Below are 16619 nucleotides of genomic sequence, written 5' to 3'. Positions count from 1 at the left end.
ATGCTAACCTCAGCCTTTGCTGCTGTTGTCACTGCAAACCGTAAAGCTTTTAGTTTCAAATCTTCTCTCAAATTCATCCACCATTCTGAAAATGCCTTGGTCCTTCTGTGAACAGATGATGTAGAAACATCATTCGAGGAAGTCTTTACTCCCTTACCTATCTTGCGGAGCTCAATTGCCAGATTCCTTGGTGGACGTCTAGACCCATCAGCTTGAAGCCAAGCTGACCATAACAATAGCTCTAGTTTGTTAGTAATGAAAGCTGGCAAAGTGTAGTATCCCATAGCCTTTAACCATGGCAATTCTTCCCACGATGAATCAGCCCGTCCAGAAATGGAACTGAGAAACTCACCATGTGTAATACCATCCATGATTGCAACAAACTGATCCATATCTGATACAAGGTCATCACTAACAGTCATGGTATCAAGAGAGTTAAGCCCCATTGATGCTGTGTCACTAGAGCTGGAAAGTTCCAAACTTTGGCACAACAGCTCACCAGCTGCTTGTTCCACGTCCTGCCTGGCTAAAATGCCTTTTGCTTTGCGAAAACACAGACCAGGAAGACCGGTACTCACAGGCTTACTGGCTGCTACAGACACTTGGCCCGCAATCTTCTTCCTAGCCTTATGAAACTTTCGAGTTTTTTTCTGCTCTGGCTCGCGGAGTGGGACCAAATGAGAAGTTGCAAGTTTATCCTGAGAGGTGCTGGCCCTCTCACATTCAAGAACATCAGTGAGAAGGAAAAAGTAGCCCTTTCCTTCCTGCTTGAGCCGCTTTTGCATTTGAAGAACGATGGCGACCCAATGTTCATCACAAACAGTGAAAAGCGTATGCCTCTGCTCAGTACTGAGCGTTCTTAGCCATTCTAGCACTTTAGTCCTTGCAGAAGCCTTGGTATCAGAGGCACTCTGGGAACGGCGATGGTAGAGAGCCAGGTGATCCGTTAATGCATCGAGCAACTGGTTTGTGTTCATTTGCGCGTGTTCCGTTCTTCTTAGATCACGCGCTAAGTGCGCCATGCGATTGATATAAGCAAACGGCGTGACGAGATCACCTCTGGAACGAGAAGACGAAGACGAAGGATGTCGTCGCTATGGGACACGCAGAGGCAATGCAAATCGAGGAATCCTTACCAAGAGCCGCACTGCCATTCCGCAAGCCAGGCATCGCCTCTCTGCAAAGCATCCTTGATCGGAAGAAAGCCCTAAGGACGAGACAACACTGGCTCTGTGCGATGAATTGTACAAAGATCGGCCTTTCATGAGTACGATGAGAGTGTGAAGGGGGAGAGAGTCTAGAGGTGAAAGGCCACAGAGAGAGGGAGAGAGAGACTAGGCCTAGGGGAGGCGTGGGGGCCCAACCAGCCTCGAGCATGCCAATGTGCACTTGCAGAGGAATTTCACGTGCACAATATGCTCCGCACGTGACAGATGTTCCCATAGATGATAGTCTCACCCAAACCCAAAGGTGAATTGATGATACCCTTTGCACATAGAGAGATGTGTAAGGTCCTCTTTTCACGAGGAGCTTTGTGACGGCAAAAATATTATTTTGATATTCCCCACAGAGAGTTTCCAAATTTTGTGGTAACGCATGTGTTTGAGGAAACTTTTGCCCAAATGGCAAAATTTTCATAACTTTGCTCCAAACCTATGCAATAACACCGAACGAGCACAGTCTCTGACACAGCGGGAAGGTGAGCCCAATCATAGAGGGGTCTCCTTGCAGGAAGTTGCTCTAAGGAATCTCTTGAGCATCCCTATAGAATTTATCTACTTGGAATACACTTTTTGATGATGATAATGAAAAAGCAATAGCAATAATGGAGAACACCATCAATAAAGGCTAAAATGTTGTGAGTTAAATGTTTTTATTTCCAAATTTATTGAACTGAGTAACATGTAATGCGATAAATGCACCGTACGTTTGTTATTGAACCAACTAACATGTCGCACACAGAATGTACCCTATGTTTGTTGCTTGGTTTGAACATATGCTTGAGATTGGGTCATTGTTAGCTAGGTTGGATCATTAATTATTTATGGCTTCAAGCGTCACAACCTCATGTCTACAATTTATGACCAAGACTGCTCACAACACTAACACCTTCACACTTGTCATCGATGACGAATATATAATTCACTCTCCCCAATCCTGATTTCCATACCAAAAGCCACAAAATTTGCCCCTACTAGATTCCTCTATGGCCACTCCTCACACTTTTAGGCCAATAGTGAGCATAATCGATTGCACCATCTTGGCTCACCTACTTTATGATGCCATTGTGTCATGCTAGCCTACACCATTGTCCTATAGCTATAGAGATACTTCTTCCTCCCTCCTCTTTTTTTATTTGGCCCATCTATGACTAAGAATAAAAATTCAAAGTTGTTCATGTCAACATGTATTCTCATTAACAAACCATATTGGCTAGGTTTTATTTTGATGCATGAACATCTAGCCATATAAACCCTATTGAGGTTTGTGGGTCATTGGTTGAATTAGTAACCTATGTTGCATGCTTTAAAATTAGTTCAAATTTGTTCAATTTTGAAGGTTTAGACATCTCTCATGACAAACCAAATCAAACCAGGACACAATGTTTAGCAAATCAATTCATGGAAAATTTTGTTCAAGTTAGGAGCTTTAGACCTGTCACGTGTGACAAATCAAATCAAACTAGGACACGATATTTAGCAAATCAATTGTTCAAATTGGTAGATTTGCAACTTTAGAGGTGTCCCTAACATACCAAATCAAATGAGGACACAATCTTTAGCAAACTAATTCATGATGGTGAATATAGGGTTCGTGACTATAAACGAAAACATGTGTAGTTAATCCATTGTCTTGTGATTTGGCAAATACCTTCCTTCCACTCAACTCCGTAACCTCGTGTCTACAATCTAATGGTATGCTTTAAAGGAAGAGTGAGTTGCATTTTATAAATTTACGTCTATTGTGGTGCTGGCTAATAAGCAATTATAGTCAAATGAAGCTAATAAGTTTTGAGGATGTTTTACTCTTATGGCATTGTCATCCTCTTGATAGTACCTTGCTGAAGACATAGTAAACAAATAATACAAGTTACTTAGAATCCAAAAGGTAATGGCTTTTTATATTCTAATATTTTCACATAACAATGAGCACATTTCAACTTTATAATAGTGCAATAGTAAATACAAACAGCAATTGTGCTACTTAAATAGCATGGCAAAGAGTTGGTACAAGTTTCTTCAATTCTTCATAATTGTAAGAGAAAGTATCATTCCCCCATGTGCATTTAAGAATGATAATTCTTTCTTTTTTTGAGCTTTATTTTCTACAAAAACAAGTGGAAAATATGTAAATTTCAAAAAGGATTCTAACCTTTAGCGAGCGATGAAATATTTGAAGATTGTGTTCATCTTATGGTAGTTTCTAGCCTTTGGTGAAGATGAAACTTTTGAATATTGTGCTCATCTTGTGATAGTATCAATCAATCATGTAAACATGATAGCAAATTAACCTATCATTGAAAATGCATGAGTCATGATATGGTTTTGATATTGGAAGGAACAAATTTAGGGTCCTCTATAAGAGTTACATAATTCCAAGACTATTAAGAAGAATACAATTACAAAATAGATGTGGAACTATAATTGTCCAATGCTATAGTGAGTGATAAGGGTGTAACATAAGTAGTTGGTTAAAGCAAAAGCCATTACAATGATGGATTCAAACACATTTTATTTGACCATAGAATGTGGCCTAAATGTATGTAAGAATTAATAATATAACTAATATAATTCAACATCAATATTGTTCCAATCTATTATGTGCAAAAGGGCTAAGAACCTTATAGTAAGTCATATATATTGTAACAACATTCAAACATTGGCATGAAGTATGGATTTGTAAGACAACTTGATAAACCAAAACTAGAAGATAAACTTTTGTGTGGGGAAAATTTTAGCATTAAGATTAGAGACTTGATGCCATAATTAGAAGAAGGATTGTCATTGCTATTTCTCCATAACCATAGAAATTTTGAAGGAGGGGACTTCATTTCCACAAAAAGTAGAGTTTAAGAGAAACAACAAAGCACATGATACAATCCTCGACGTTGCCATACAATTTCCCAATGTGTGCTAATATCCGAATTATGAAAAAGAGTTTTATCAAATAGAGTACCGAAGCACTTATAGGCATAAGTATAAAGCTCATTGTTGTATGCTTGCTGTCCAAACTACGATAGCAGTAACAAAATGCTTAGCAAAATCAAAATGCCCAAGGTCAAAGAGGATCAAGATCCTTTCTAGGCAAGGAAAGTTCACCTAGAGGCAAAGGTGGTTCTTGGCAACCTCATGATTAGCCGAATAGAGATAAACACTCTCTCATTATTGTGGCAAGTATGAACATATAGCAAAATATTATCATAAAAAGTAGGCTTACATGAAAGCAAAAGTTAGACAGCATGGTAGCTATGCATCCTCTAGCAACATTATGATCAGTCAAATAGGCTATTTGCTATGACATGTATCAAAGGGTATGCTTGAGCAACGCAAGGTTGATGAAAAGTGGTATATTGACTCATGTGCCTTAAATCATATGACACTACATGGAGAATAGTTTGATGAGATGACTACAAGTTCTCATGGCTATGTATGTACCAGTGATGATATGCAGAATGACATCAAGCATACAGATGTTGTGCCACTATTCATGCATGATGGGAAGAAAAAGAGTTAGTATGGTGTGTTGCATATACAATCTATCACTAAAAAATTATTATCTGTTGGATAAATAACAGAGCAAAATCTGCAAGTTAGATTTAATAGAGATGGTTGTTTTATTGAAGAGTATGGAAATGGTTGCAAGCTAATTGCTAAAGGCAAAAGGGATGACATGATGTTTACCCTGGATGCTACTATTTTTGAGTTAAAGATAGCCATGTTTGCTCATGACACTAGAGCAGTTAGAGATGTGAAAATCTAGCATAATCACATTGGACATGTAAACATACAACGGTTGAAAACCATGCAACAAAAGGAGATTGTACTTGGTCTACCAAAATTTAAGTATATGGAGTTAGGATATGTAATCTCCGTTTGCTAGTTTGGAAAGCAAGCAAGACTTCCATTTGTCAAACATGTCAAAAATAGTACTAGACTACTGCAGTTGGTGCATTCAGATATTTGGGGTCCAGCGCATAATGCATCCTTCAATGGTGAAAGATATGTATGTCTAGTTTATTGATGATTTTGGAAGATATACTTAGTATATTCTGAATTTCAAGGATGAAGTGCCACATGATTTCAACGATTTTAAAACACATGATGAAAAAGAGTTTGGATGTTATATTGCATGCTTGAGATTTGATGGAGGCAATAAGTGTGTCTCTCATGAATTTGATAGGTACTTGGCTGAGTATGGCATTGAAAGACAGCTTACATGTAGTTATACACCACAATAGAATGGTGTTGCGAAGAGGACAAACAGGGTGCTTATGGAAGCTACAAGAAGCATACTAAATGAGAAGAACTTACTGAACTATTATTAGGTTGAAACAATTGTAACTATAGATATGTCTTAAATAGAGCTCCTATAGCTAGTATTCATGATCTTACACCATATGAGAAACTGTATGGGCACAAACCAAATAGCAGCCATCTTACACTATATTCATGATCTTAAATAGAACTCCTATAGCTAGTATTCATGATCTTACACTGTATGAGAAACTATATGGGCACAAACTAAATATTAGCCATCTTAAACTCTTTGGATGTATTGCTTATGTACATGTGCTAGATGAGAAGAGGAAGAAGTTAGATCCAAAATCTATTAAGTGTGTCTTTATTAGCTATGCATAAGATAGAAAAGCTTACAAATGCTACAATCTGATTATTGATGAGACATTGGCTAGCAGGGATGTAGTGTTTGATGAGCTGGCTTCATAGTATAGTGGTCCAAATGTGGTTGTTTTTGATGGACCAGTAGATGATACTCATTATGAAATTTGTATTATGGATAGTACCATTGTTAGTGGGCCTACAAGAGACACATCCTCTACTTAGTCCATGGACATGTTGCTTACATAGTCATGGTTCTATGTCCACTGACATGGATATATCAGTGAGGGGGAGATTAGATAAAGGCAAATGGAAGATGTTTAAAGATTTTAATGAGCCACTTACTTCTGGTTATGAGTCACCTAGCAGTGATTGTCTTAATAGTGAACTTGGTATACCATCAATTACTACACTTGGAGTTAGGCAAAGCATGTATATACCATCTCATGAGAGGGAATTGCATAGTGCATCACAATTAAGAATGTTAGAGAGAGAAAGCATGTTGATAGGCTAACTTGTAGTGGGTATTTAGGTAGGGGGTCACAAAGAGCCTACAAAGTTTAGTGAAGCTATTGGTGATGAGAATTAGTACGCAACTATGGATGAAGAATATGATGCATTGGTTGAAAATGACACTTGGGATTTGGTTAGTTGCCTGAAGGCAAACACCTACTATTGGTTGTAAATGGGTTTACAAAGTGAAATACAAAGTAAATGGATCCCTAGAGAGATACAAAGCACACTTGGTTGCTAAAGGGTATGTGCAGTAGTATGGTCTTGATTATGAGGAGAGCTTTAGCCCAGTTGCAAAAATGGTAATTGTGAAAACTGTCATTGCTTTGACAATGTCTAAGGGATGGAAGTTTTGGTAGATGGATGTCAAAAATGCATTTTTGAATGGAGATTTGATTGAGGAAGTGTGTATGGAGCAACTTGAGGGTTATGCATACCCTGATTATTCGAGTCATGTATGTAGGCTAAAATAAACACTTTATGGATTAAAATAGACACCGAGAGCATGGAATGCTCGGATCAACTCATATTTATAGCAACTTGGATTTTAGATGGGAAATGCGGATCAATCTATTCACTAAGTAGACAAAGATAGGTTATGTATTCTGGGTTATTTATGTAGATGACTTTATCATTACTATAGATGGTGACCATGGTATTACTGAAATTAATCCATTGTACATGCGGAGTTTAAAGTGAAAGACTTGGGAGAGCTAAAATATTTTATTGTCATTAAGGAAGTGAGTACACCCCATGGAATTTGGTTGCTACAAAAACAATATGCATAGGATATGCTGATCAAGTATGGAATGATGGATTTTAAGCCCATGAAAACACCAATAGATCAAAATGTAAATCTTGGAGTTGATTGGGAGTGAGATAGAGAATGTTGCATTGTACATATAGATGGTGGGTAGCCTGATCTATCTTACCATTACTCGTCCTGATCTAAGTTATTCTTTCAGTGGTTATGCTTTCAATTTTAGTAGTATGGTCAATTGGAGTAATTAAAAACTGCCTACAATTGCTCTCTCTAGCATGGAGGTAGAGTATAGAGGTGCGGCCTTTGTATGTAAAGCAATTTGGCTCTTGAAACTATCACATGACTTGGGTATACAGATGGATAGGAAGGTCACATTGCATTCTAACAGCGTCAGTAGTGTGTTGTTGGCTAGCAACCTAGTTTACCATACTAGATCAAATCACATAGAAGTTCATTATCATGTCATCAAGGAAATGGTACTTGTAGGAAAGATAGATTTGCTTCATGTGAAGCCTAAAGAGTAGGTAGGTGACATCTTTACCAAATCACATAGTAGAGATAAGTTTGTTTGCTTCAAGGAGCTACTTAGAGTACAGTAGTTGACTTGAGCTAGAGGGGAAGTGTTGAAAATAAAGCTCATCAGTGGTATTGACACCGACTCTACTTAGCATAGTTGTAGCTAGTTGTTACCGGTCATGTGTGGCATAATAATGAGTCGAGGTTAGAGACGTCTAGTCAATTTGTGACCCACTTGCACACATTTTATGTGTGACTTAGAATCATCTAACACAATGAATTAATAATAGAAGAAAAGAGAGTAAATTGCTATTTGTTCATGGCTCCCATTCTTGTTTCTCTCTCTCTCTCTCTCTCTCTCTCTCTCTCTCTCTCTCTCTCTCTCTCTCTCTCTCTCTCTCTCTCTCGTTGGGGATCCATGGACCCATTCTATATCTTTCTACCTTGCAACTTTCTCTCTCTAATTATCGTTATATGCTCGGTGTGTGTGTGTGTGTAGGTTTAGATATGGATTGAACTCATACTTCCACTGGAAATAGACCCTTGCATTCGCTATAAAGGCACTTAAAATATAGATTCGTATTGCTTCACTACATGTATTAAATATTTCTCTCAAGAATGCATACTATCACACTCCAAAATTTAGCAATCAAATATTGTGTGCGCCATATTGGAGATTCAAACTCCCATACTATCTCTTTCTTGCCCTATCTCTCTCATTAATTGTTTTACCTCACTAAATGACAGCTTGTGTGCTCATTTTTTATATTTATATATTGACATGGTAGTAGTTCAATTGCACATATATAAGTGAAACCATACACACTTGCATGTACACATCCCCCTCGCTCCCCCCCTCTCTCTCTCTCTCTCTCTCTCTCTCTCTCTCTCTCTCTCTCTCTCTCTCTCTCTCTCTCTCTCTCTCTCTCTCTCTCTCTCTCTCTCTCTCTCTCTCTCTCTCTCTCTCCAATTAGGCTCAAATATGGATTGAACTCATACAACCATTGACAATATATCCTTGCATTTGCTTTAGAAGCACTTAAAATATAGATTTGTGTTGCTTCATAACATGCGTAAAATATTCCTCCCAATAATGCATGTTATCATACTCCAAACTTTAGCAATCAATTATTATGCGTGTCTTTTGAAACACAAAGGTATTTCACATTTGCATTACATGAATGTACTACAAAATAATGAATGGAATGTGTGGCACTTAACAATTTGAAAAAACTACAATACACAAAGTAATGAGAACATTTGTTGCAAAATATCAAATCTCAATTTGACTCCATCAATGGAGGCTAAAATGTGTGTTCTTTAACAAAGTCCTAGAGTTCCCCATGAAAACTTTCTCCAAGAGGATAGTATCCATAGGATTTACCTCAAATGAAGGCGTACATATAAAGGAGTCAGATGGGTTATTTTGAATTTTTATATGCTATCATCACAAATAGTGTCATTGCAAGGCTAAAGTGTGGCCACTTGATATCATCAAAACATCCTATGAAGTGTGGCTTAGCTTGATTCTTTCCCAAAGATTAGGCTTCATGAGTTGTTGTGCACTTGCCTTGACCATATTGAGAGATAAATAGTAGTGCTCATGTAGTTTGCTTGGTGCAATCACTCTTAATGACTTAAAGTAGCTCACTTAAGTTTCCTCCTTTATTGAGCTCCATATAGCAATATCAAACAAATCATGTAGAAATTTTGCAAGGCTTGGCCTTAAGATGACCCAATATCTAACTATCATCAAGGATTTGATTGTTAATGAGCCCTTTTGCTTGAGTCATCTATAGGAGCACCCCATTCACATCGAACACAATAAGCTTTCTCATTGTTGAGCATAACCGCAAATGAACATAAGGGAATGTGAAAACACACATGTAATGCTATGAAAAAAAAGGAGTGTTGTTAGCTTTTATCTTTGTAGAAGTTTCATTAGTTATATTACATTTGCTCTTAGAAATCTCCCCACTTTAGCAGAGGTCATTTTTGGCATTTACATGCTTGGGGATTTCTGGGGTGTTTGTTTCTCTCTTGCTTGTGGAACCTTGATGACTTCCTATACAATTGTTGCTAACAAACCTTCGAATCCTAATAATGTGGCTTTGGCTGCAACTTTTTTCCTCTCTACTTCTCAGCTTCAAAGTCTTGTGCATTACATCCAAGTGCCTTTGTTGCATCATGGATGATCTTTATGACAAAAGCATTGTGGTTCTTATTATCCATTGTCTGTTGAGTCACACTTTCCATCATCATCATGAATCCTGCTCATCATGGAATTGTACCAATTATTGGAGATAGAGTGTGTATTAATTTTGCTTGGATTTTCATAGCAAGGTTATGAATATCTACCAAGCTTACACAATCGTTGGTAAACACCTTCTATTTGTCCCTAATGAAACAATAAATATACACATGCCTTGAGTATAACCATTAATAAATAAGATCTCTGAGAGTTGCTTATAACTTGTGGTGACTTATTTAATTGTGGACATGGCAATCGAATGGTATAATTAAACATGAAGAAAAGGAATAGGCATCTATACCTTCATGTCAAAATGTAAGAATGAATGTGTAAGATTGGTATGATAAGATAATACATAAGAACACAATAAAGGTTACTTACAAACACTCACCATCAGAGCTCAAATTTTTATGCAAGCTTGCATAATACATTTGTCCCATGTGACCATGAGAGGAGTTTCAACACTCATGTCCCCTACTTCTAACATTGGCTCCTTTCTCATTTGCCTTTGCACTTTTTATCCCCCACCTCTGCCCCAAAGGCCCACCCCCCTTATGCACCAACTGAGGTAATATTTTCTTCAAGAGAAATACTAGTTTCTCTTTCCCTTGCGGGCTTGCCTAGTCAAAGCAGATGTAGCCTCATGTGAGGTGTGAGATGGCATTGCCTTCACAAAGGTTACTCCTTTCTCACAAGCAATCTTAATGGACTCCTTCATCTCTGTAAATATTAGTAGTCTTGATTAGGTGGGGGGCCAAGTTTGTGTCCTCGTCTAATGACTAGTCCAATTGTCACCCTCTTACCTATACTCATCCATAAAAAGTAAGGAGGAGTAAATGAACATACTTGTTACATTTGATTGAGCAACTACTTACTATTAAATCAATTGGCAATTGGGCAAAATTATTTTTCTCAAGGTTGACTTTGTTTTGGTTGATGGCCATGCCATTTGTACCTTTTCTGATGTACATCTATGATGAGGACTCCCTTATATCCAGGAAGCAAGCCTTTTGAAGTCATCATTTGTTGAATGAGGCCTTTTTTTGGGCATTCATCACCCACAAAAAGCATGACGCAAACTTTCCTTTTGCCACAATGTTGAGTTGTTGTTGTTTCCTAGATGTTGTAAGCTTTCTTGTTGAATTCTCTACCATAAATAACCACTGACAAGTTTTAACTTGGGATGTGAATAAATCCATATAGATTTCCATGGGGAGAGAGAGAGAGAGAGAGAGAGAGAGAGAGAGAGAGAGAGGGGGGGGGGACTTGGAGAGGGTGGAAAGAAATTTATTTCATTAGAAAAGGGCATTCGATGCCCTTTTTAGTGAAAAGAATTTCAAAGTATGTGCACATGCGCGCACACACACACACAGAGTCAATGGGGGGTTTTGAAATTTCTTTTGCTAGAAACTTTTTTATCAAATTTTTAAAAAAGGCACTACCTCAATGAAGAGAGAGAAATTCCAAAGCCCCCTACCCATTGATCATATCTTTCGAGGGCTTTGAAATTTTCTCTCTTTAGTCTCCACATCGAGTCCCTTTCCCATGAATTCAAGTAATTTGATTTGCTTCAAGAGAATTTTCTTTTCTTGGAGCTCAATTTTGTTCATGGTTATAGACAAAGTGCCTGGAAATCCAACATCATATTATTTAGTTAATTTCTTTTTTAGGATATCTTTAACTCCTTCACTCTCGAGCCTATAAGTTAAAACATTAAGGAAACACATACATAGATATTTGCGAACTTTTTCATATTTTTTCACTTTGATACCACATGTAGCATAACATGCCTATCAAATGCTCGCTTCATGGCACAGTTTGCTAGCCCGAGACAAACCTAGGCTCTGCCATCTGGAACTCCCTTGGAATATCATAGATATTGTTGCCTAGGTTTACTTGAGTTTTCTTTGTAAGGGAAGGTTTGCCCAACTCTCACGAGGATCTACTTAAGCATAAGGTTCATGAATATACTAGGGAAAATTTTATTCACCAGAGAGGGGTTTATCGACAATCTCTCTCTCTCTCTCTCTCTCTCTCTCTCTCGACAATCTCTCTCTCTCTCTCTCTCTCTCTCTCTCTCTCTCTCTCTCTCTCTCTAAAATCCTTTATGCCAAAGAGGAGGTTGCTTTTTGTGAAATTTTTTCAAAATTTCCCTCTCCCACATTGATACAAATATCATAAGCTAATATAATATTAGCACTCTATTAAATCTAAAGAGATGTAACAATAATGACTAATAACAACCAACATAAATTAATAACTAGTATACTAATATATTGATAAATTAAATAATAATTAACATACTAACACATTATAAATAATTATCATACTAATGACTAATAAGTATTATAAAATAAAAATATTTATAAACTCATATTTTAAAAAATTCATAATAACTAATTAAGTATTATATTAATAATAGCCAATATATAACTAATAATAACTATTAGATAAATAATAGCTAGCAACTCATAACTCTCTCTCTGTCTCTCTGTCTCTCTCTCTCTCCATATGTTTTTTTAATTTTCACCATATTTTTTTCTTTTTGACGTTAAAAAGTACAATGTTATATGAATAACTAGTACAATAATTACAATCTAATATACAATGTTATATTTTTGTGTGTGTGTGTGTGTGTGTGTGTGTGTGTGTGTGTGTGTGTGTGTGTGTGTGTGTGTGTGTGTGTGTGTGTGTGTGTGTGTTTATAAACTTATATTATATACATAAAAACAAGATAATTGAAACGATTAGAATCATCTATTATAAACATGGCCACCTTGAGATACTTGAATTTTACAATTCAAAAAAAATCTAATTTGGTTGACCAAGCTAGAATCTAACCTACTTGGAATATATAGTGTATGATTTTAAATGATAAATTGAGGGAATTTTCTCAAATGCAATGCTAGTCAACACAATATTTATATAGCATATAACACAATAATAGAGCATATATCACTCCGTGTGTGTGTGTGTGTGTGTGTGTGTGCGTGTGTACATGTGTGTGAATGATTACAATAACAATGACCTTCGAGATCATGTGTTACAATCATTTGCATGATGATGTGATCGTTTGAAAAGAATTGTAAATGTAAGGGTAAATGAACAGTAGAAGAAAGCTAAAAGCTATATTTTAAAAGGGAGAACTTTCACTACAAGGGAATGGGGGTATAATGACGATTGTTTCCGATGTAAAACTGTAAATAACGATTTGTGATGTAAATAGTAACGTCACTCTGAGAAAAAAAAGTGTTGAAAACTTGAGTGTCGCATTTTGCCGCAAATAGTTCGAGAGAGAGCAACAGAGATCGTGGCTTTGGAAGGGAGAGGGAGAGAAAGAGACAAAGAGAGAGAAGGAGAGGTTCTCATTGTTGCTACCGCTGCCGTACACGAATAAGAGGGAGAAGTACGCACAAGGGAGAAAGAGGGGATGTCACGAAGAGGAGATGAGTAATCCATCCTTGGGCCTTTGCGGTAGGTACATTACCTCTTCTTGGTTTGTTCTTGTGCTTTTTTCTTTTGTTTTGGAGAAGGAGAATGAGTGAGAGAAACAACAAAGTGGCGGAGAGAAACAAAGAGAGAGGCAACAAAGAAAGAGAAAGAGAGGGGGAGAGAACACAAAATAGAGAGTGAAGGGAAAGGTGGATAAAAAGGTGAAGTAAAGAGAAGAAGGAGAGTGGAAAAAAAAGAGAGAGCTGGAAAGAGAAGGGGAGAAAAAGAGACAAAAAAGAACAAAGTGGATTCCTCCTTCTGTGGGGTGACCTATCTATAGACCTTCCAGTGTATGTGGAGTTGTGGCAGGTGATTGACATGGAACCATAAGCTAGGTCATACTTGTTACATCACCTACTCAATTCATTGATGACTTGCTTTTAAGGGTACTTTAGATTATGCATTTTAAGTAGCATCATTTTTCTAAGAGTTATATTACAGTGTTTTACTTGAATCTTTATATTGATTATTTTAACATTATTTTCTATCTGTGCAAGTTACCTTTGATACTATTTGGAGAGCAAGATGAGTTGAGGGATGAGCGATGAGGAGTTGCAGGAGATATTCACATGTATGTCTCCAGATTAGATAGCTCAATTTAGAGATATGGCGGACTAGGAGCTGTCTCGAACACCATCGGGCCGTTCCGTGAGATCCACTTCAATACGCTAAGATGCTTCGATTTTTAGTAGATGAGGTTGATGCTCTAGATTGGTCCTGGACGAAGGGAGTGATTTTGGGGGGTATTGCAGAGATGTGGATGTTGTGAGCCCTTGTTTGGCTCCAGATAGGGGTGATACTCCTAACTCTCGTATACAGGCTCTAGAGAGGCTCTAGAGAGGGTGGCTAAGGTGGGTGTTGTGGAGGCATCGATGCAGTGTCTCCATCTTGTCGTTCTGGTGGAGGTGTGTCACCTCAAAGATTTGTTACACTTGTGGGGATATCAACTCCAATAACTCCAACTTTTGCTCAAGTGCCTACACCCCTATGGGTGCTACTCTGAGAGATATTATCCTCATGGGTACACCAGATATACAAGGGTCTCCTGGTTATGCCCATGAGCGCGGTCATAGGTGGGAGAGGACACACCTTACACATATCCCAGAGAAATATGGATACCTCGTAGATGACAGGACATATGCTGTGATTATGAATGATGAGGGAAGGAGGGATATGTCTCGCATATGAGAGTTGTGCCAACAAGTTTTTCAGCACAACATCTTGGACCACTGGAAGAAGATACATGAGGGGAGCAAGGACTATAGGCCACAAGACTTATCTGGAGGACTTTGTAAGTAAGTTTTTCTTTTATTCTTCTTGCTTTCTTATTTGCAATATCAATTGTATTGACAATCGTGCTTCTAAAAATTGTATTCTATTTTCTTTGCAACACTCCATCACAAACCGTGATCCCACCAGCTTGGAGACTTGATATGTAGAGAGACATGGTCTCACTACAATGATTGACAAACTGTACGCACACAGTGGCCCAGTAAGTCAATCATCTTTCTTGTTTGTGGTTACTATTTTTTTTAAAATGCATTATGTATGGTGGATTGATGTATAATTGTTCATTTTATAGAGTCCATTCGATGCTCCTTTGTAGTGGGACGAGCTCGCGCTTGGATTTGTATAGCACACACCCTCTTCTTTTTTGGTCATGTGATCTATGTAGACATCTTATATGTACTATTCCTTAGATGTACTTATCATCCTTTGTATCTTGCGATAATTCTATGAGTTTTCATAAGCGATTTTGTACTTATTCTATGTATCATTCTTGTGGGTTCAAGTACATTTCGTGCTCATCTTGACAACCATTGCATACCCAACATGTAATTCATTTGTAAAATATTATAGAGCACATGGTGCTATATGTGGCAGGGCAGCTTGCTGCCATGTCACAATTTTTTTCCCTTTGTAACCATCACTAATTTATTGCATGCGTCACTACTAGCGTCGCAATATATGCTGCAAACTGTTGCTATATCCATTGCAAAAGTGATGCAAATAGTAATGGTTTTGTAGAGACACTTACATTGACATGTTTAGCAATGATGGGGGACAATTTTTTTGATGAATATTTGGGTCACTTTGAACATCAATATGAGGCCTATATCTTGTAGCCTGTATCTTGTAGTGTTTAGCTAATGAAGAGAGCTCTAGCTAATACAATCTCATAAGGGTATAGAGAGATAGAGTGATAATCTCATGTATCCACTTATGAATAATATGTGCCAAGGTCTAGGACATCTAAATTGACTAAATTGGATGGCTCAATCAATCAATGTCCTTGTGTATGTGTAGACTATGGTAGCGTTAGAGTGCGTCGATGGTCCTTCCATGTGTGGACTAAGAATGTAGTAGTTGCAATGAAGCCTCCTGAGTATCCCTCGCAAAGAAATCTACAAGCTACCTCTAGGTAGGGCCTTGGTGTCCTAGAGTTTCTCTCCTCCTAAGGAGCATATAATGAAGCTATCATACCTCAAAGAGAAGAGACCAAGGCATTATTGATCCAAGAAATCCATGATTCTAAATAGTGCCCCAAAGCTATCTCCAAAGAGATAGTGAATATGGCCTCAAAACTCATAGTATGTTGGTCAATGGCAAATACAATGCTTCTTTATCTCTAGCTCTAGCTAGCATATTTGGCATATGCACTCTTCAGGTGATATGGATCTATAGTTGCTAAGTCTCAATCCCTAATTGATGTAAAGAGGTTCATAATTAGCCAATAACACATCTAATCCCATGTGAGAGGTGGATGTCCATGTACCTCAAGTAGTTAATGAATCCATAATTTGTAGTATGGCAAAAGATGCTCTCTATAGAAAGCCATCTTCATCCTCCCTGGTTTTGGCAACAATGCCAACCATGTCCTCTTAGTGCTCAATTAGGAGATTTGGCGTGATGGCCTTGCTAATGTTTGAATGGCTCAAGGTAAGATATGGTATGTTGAGGGAACTAGAAAGGGGGTAGTTTGTCCATGCTAAAGCCATGTAGCTCAAACTAGGCTAACACCAATGTATACCAAAATGAAGTATCACCCTCTCTAGCAAGCTATCAAGAGGACTCAAGAGCCAATCAGGCCCAGGTGGACCTATAATACAATCAATGTGGTTGCTAACTCAACTTTGATGTGTTCATGTGCTATCATGTTCTCTCTCTCTCTCTCTCTCTCTCTCTCTCTCTCTCTCTCTCTCTCTCTCTCTCTCTCTCTCTCTCTCTCTCTCTCTCTCTCTCTCTC

At 37.8% G+C, this 16619-nt stretch overlaps 1 protein-coding gene across 2 annotated transcripts in view; it reads right to left on the bottom strand.

Annotated features, from left to right (window-relative positions):
* MEE44 (Nucleotidyltransferase family protein) overlaps window positions 1-1447 on the bottom strand; it is a 96637-nt gene extending 95190 nt beyond the window's left edge. The window contains exon 1 of one of the 2 annotated variants that reach the window (XM_087668433.1): window positions 9-1447. In XM_087668433.1, coding sequence (XP_087524559.1) covers window positions 9-1022 — 1014 coding nt within the window. In that variant the 5' untranslated portion in view covers window positions 1023-1447. The remainder of the gene's footprint in view (window positions 1-8) is intronic. The other variant, XM_087668432.1, reaches the window with a different exon arrangement.
* Between the last annotated feature and the right edge of the window lie 15172 nt (window positions 1448-16619).

The sequence above is a fragment of the Lygodium microphyllum genome, chromosome 26 (assembly GCF_053477565.2).
Source record: "Lygodium microphyllum isolate KBCC chromosome 26, Lygodium_microphyllum_v1.1.10, whole genome shotgun sequence".
Lineage (NCBI taxonomy): Eukaryota > Viridiplantae > Streptophyta > Polypodiopsida > Schizaeales > Lygodiaceae > Lygodium > Lygodium microphyllum.
Note: the sequence above shows the minus strand (reverse complement) of the source record. Positions and strands in the feature narration are given on the sequence as shown.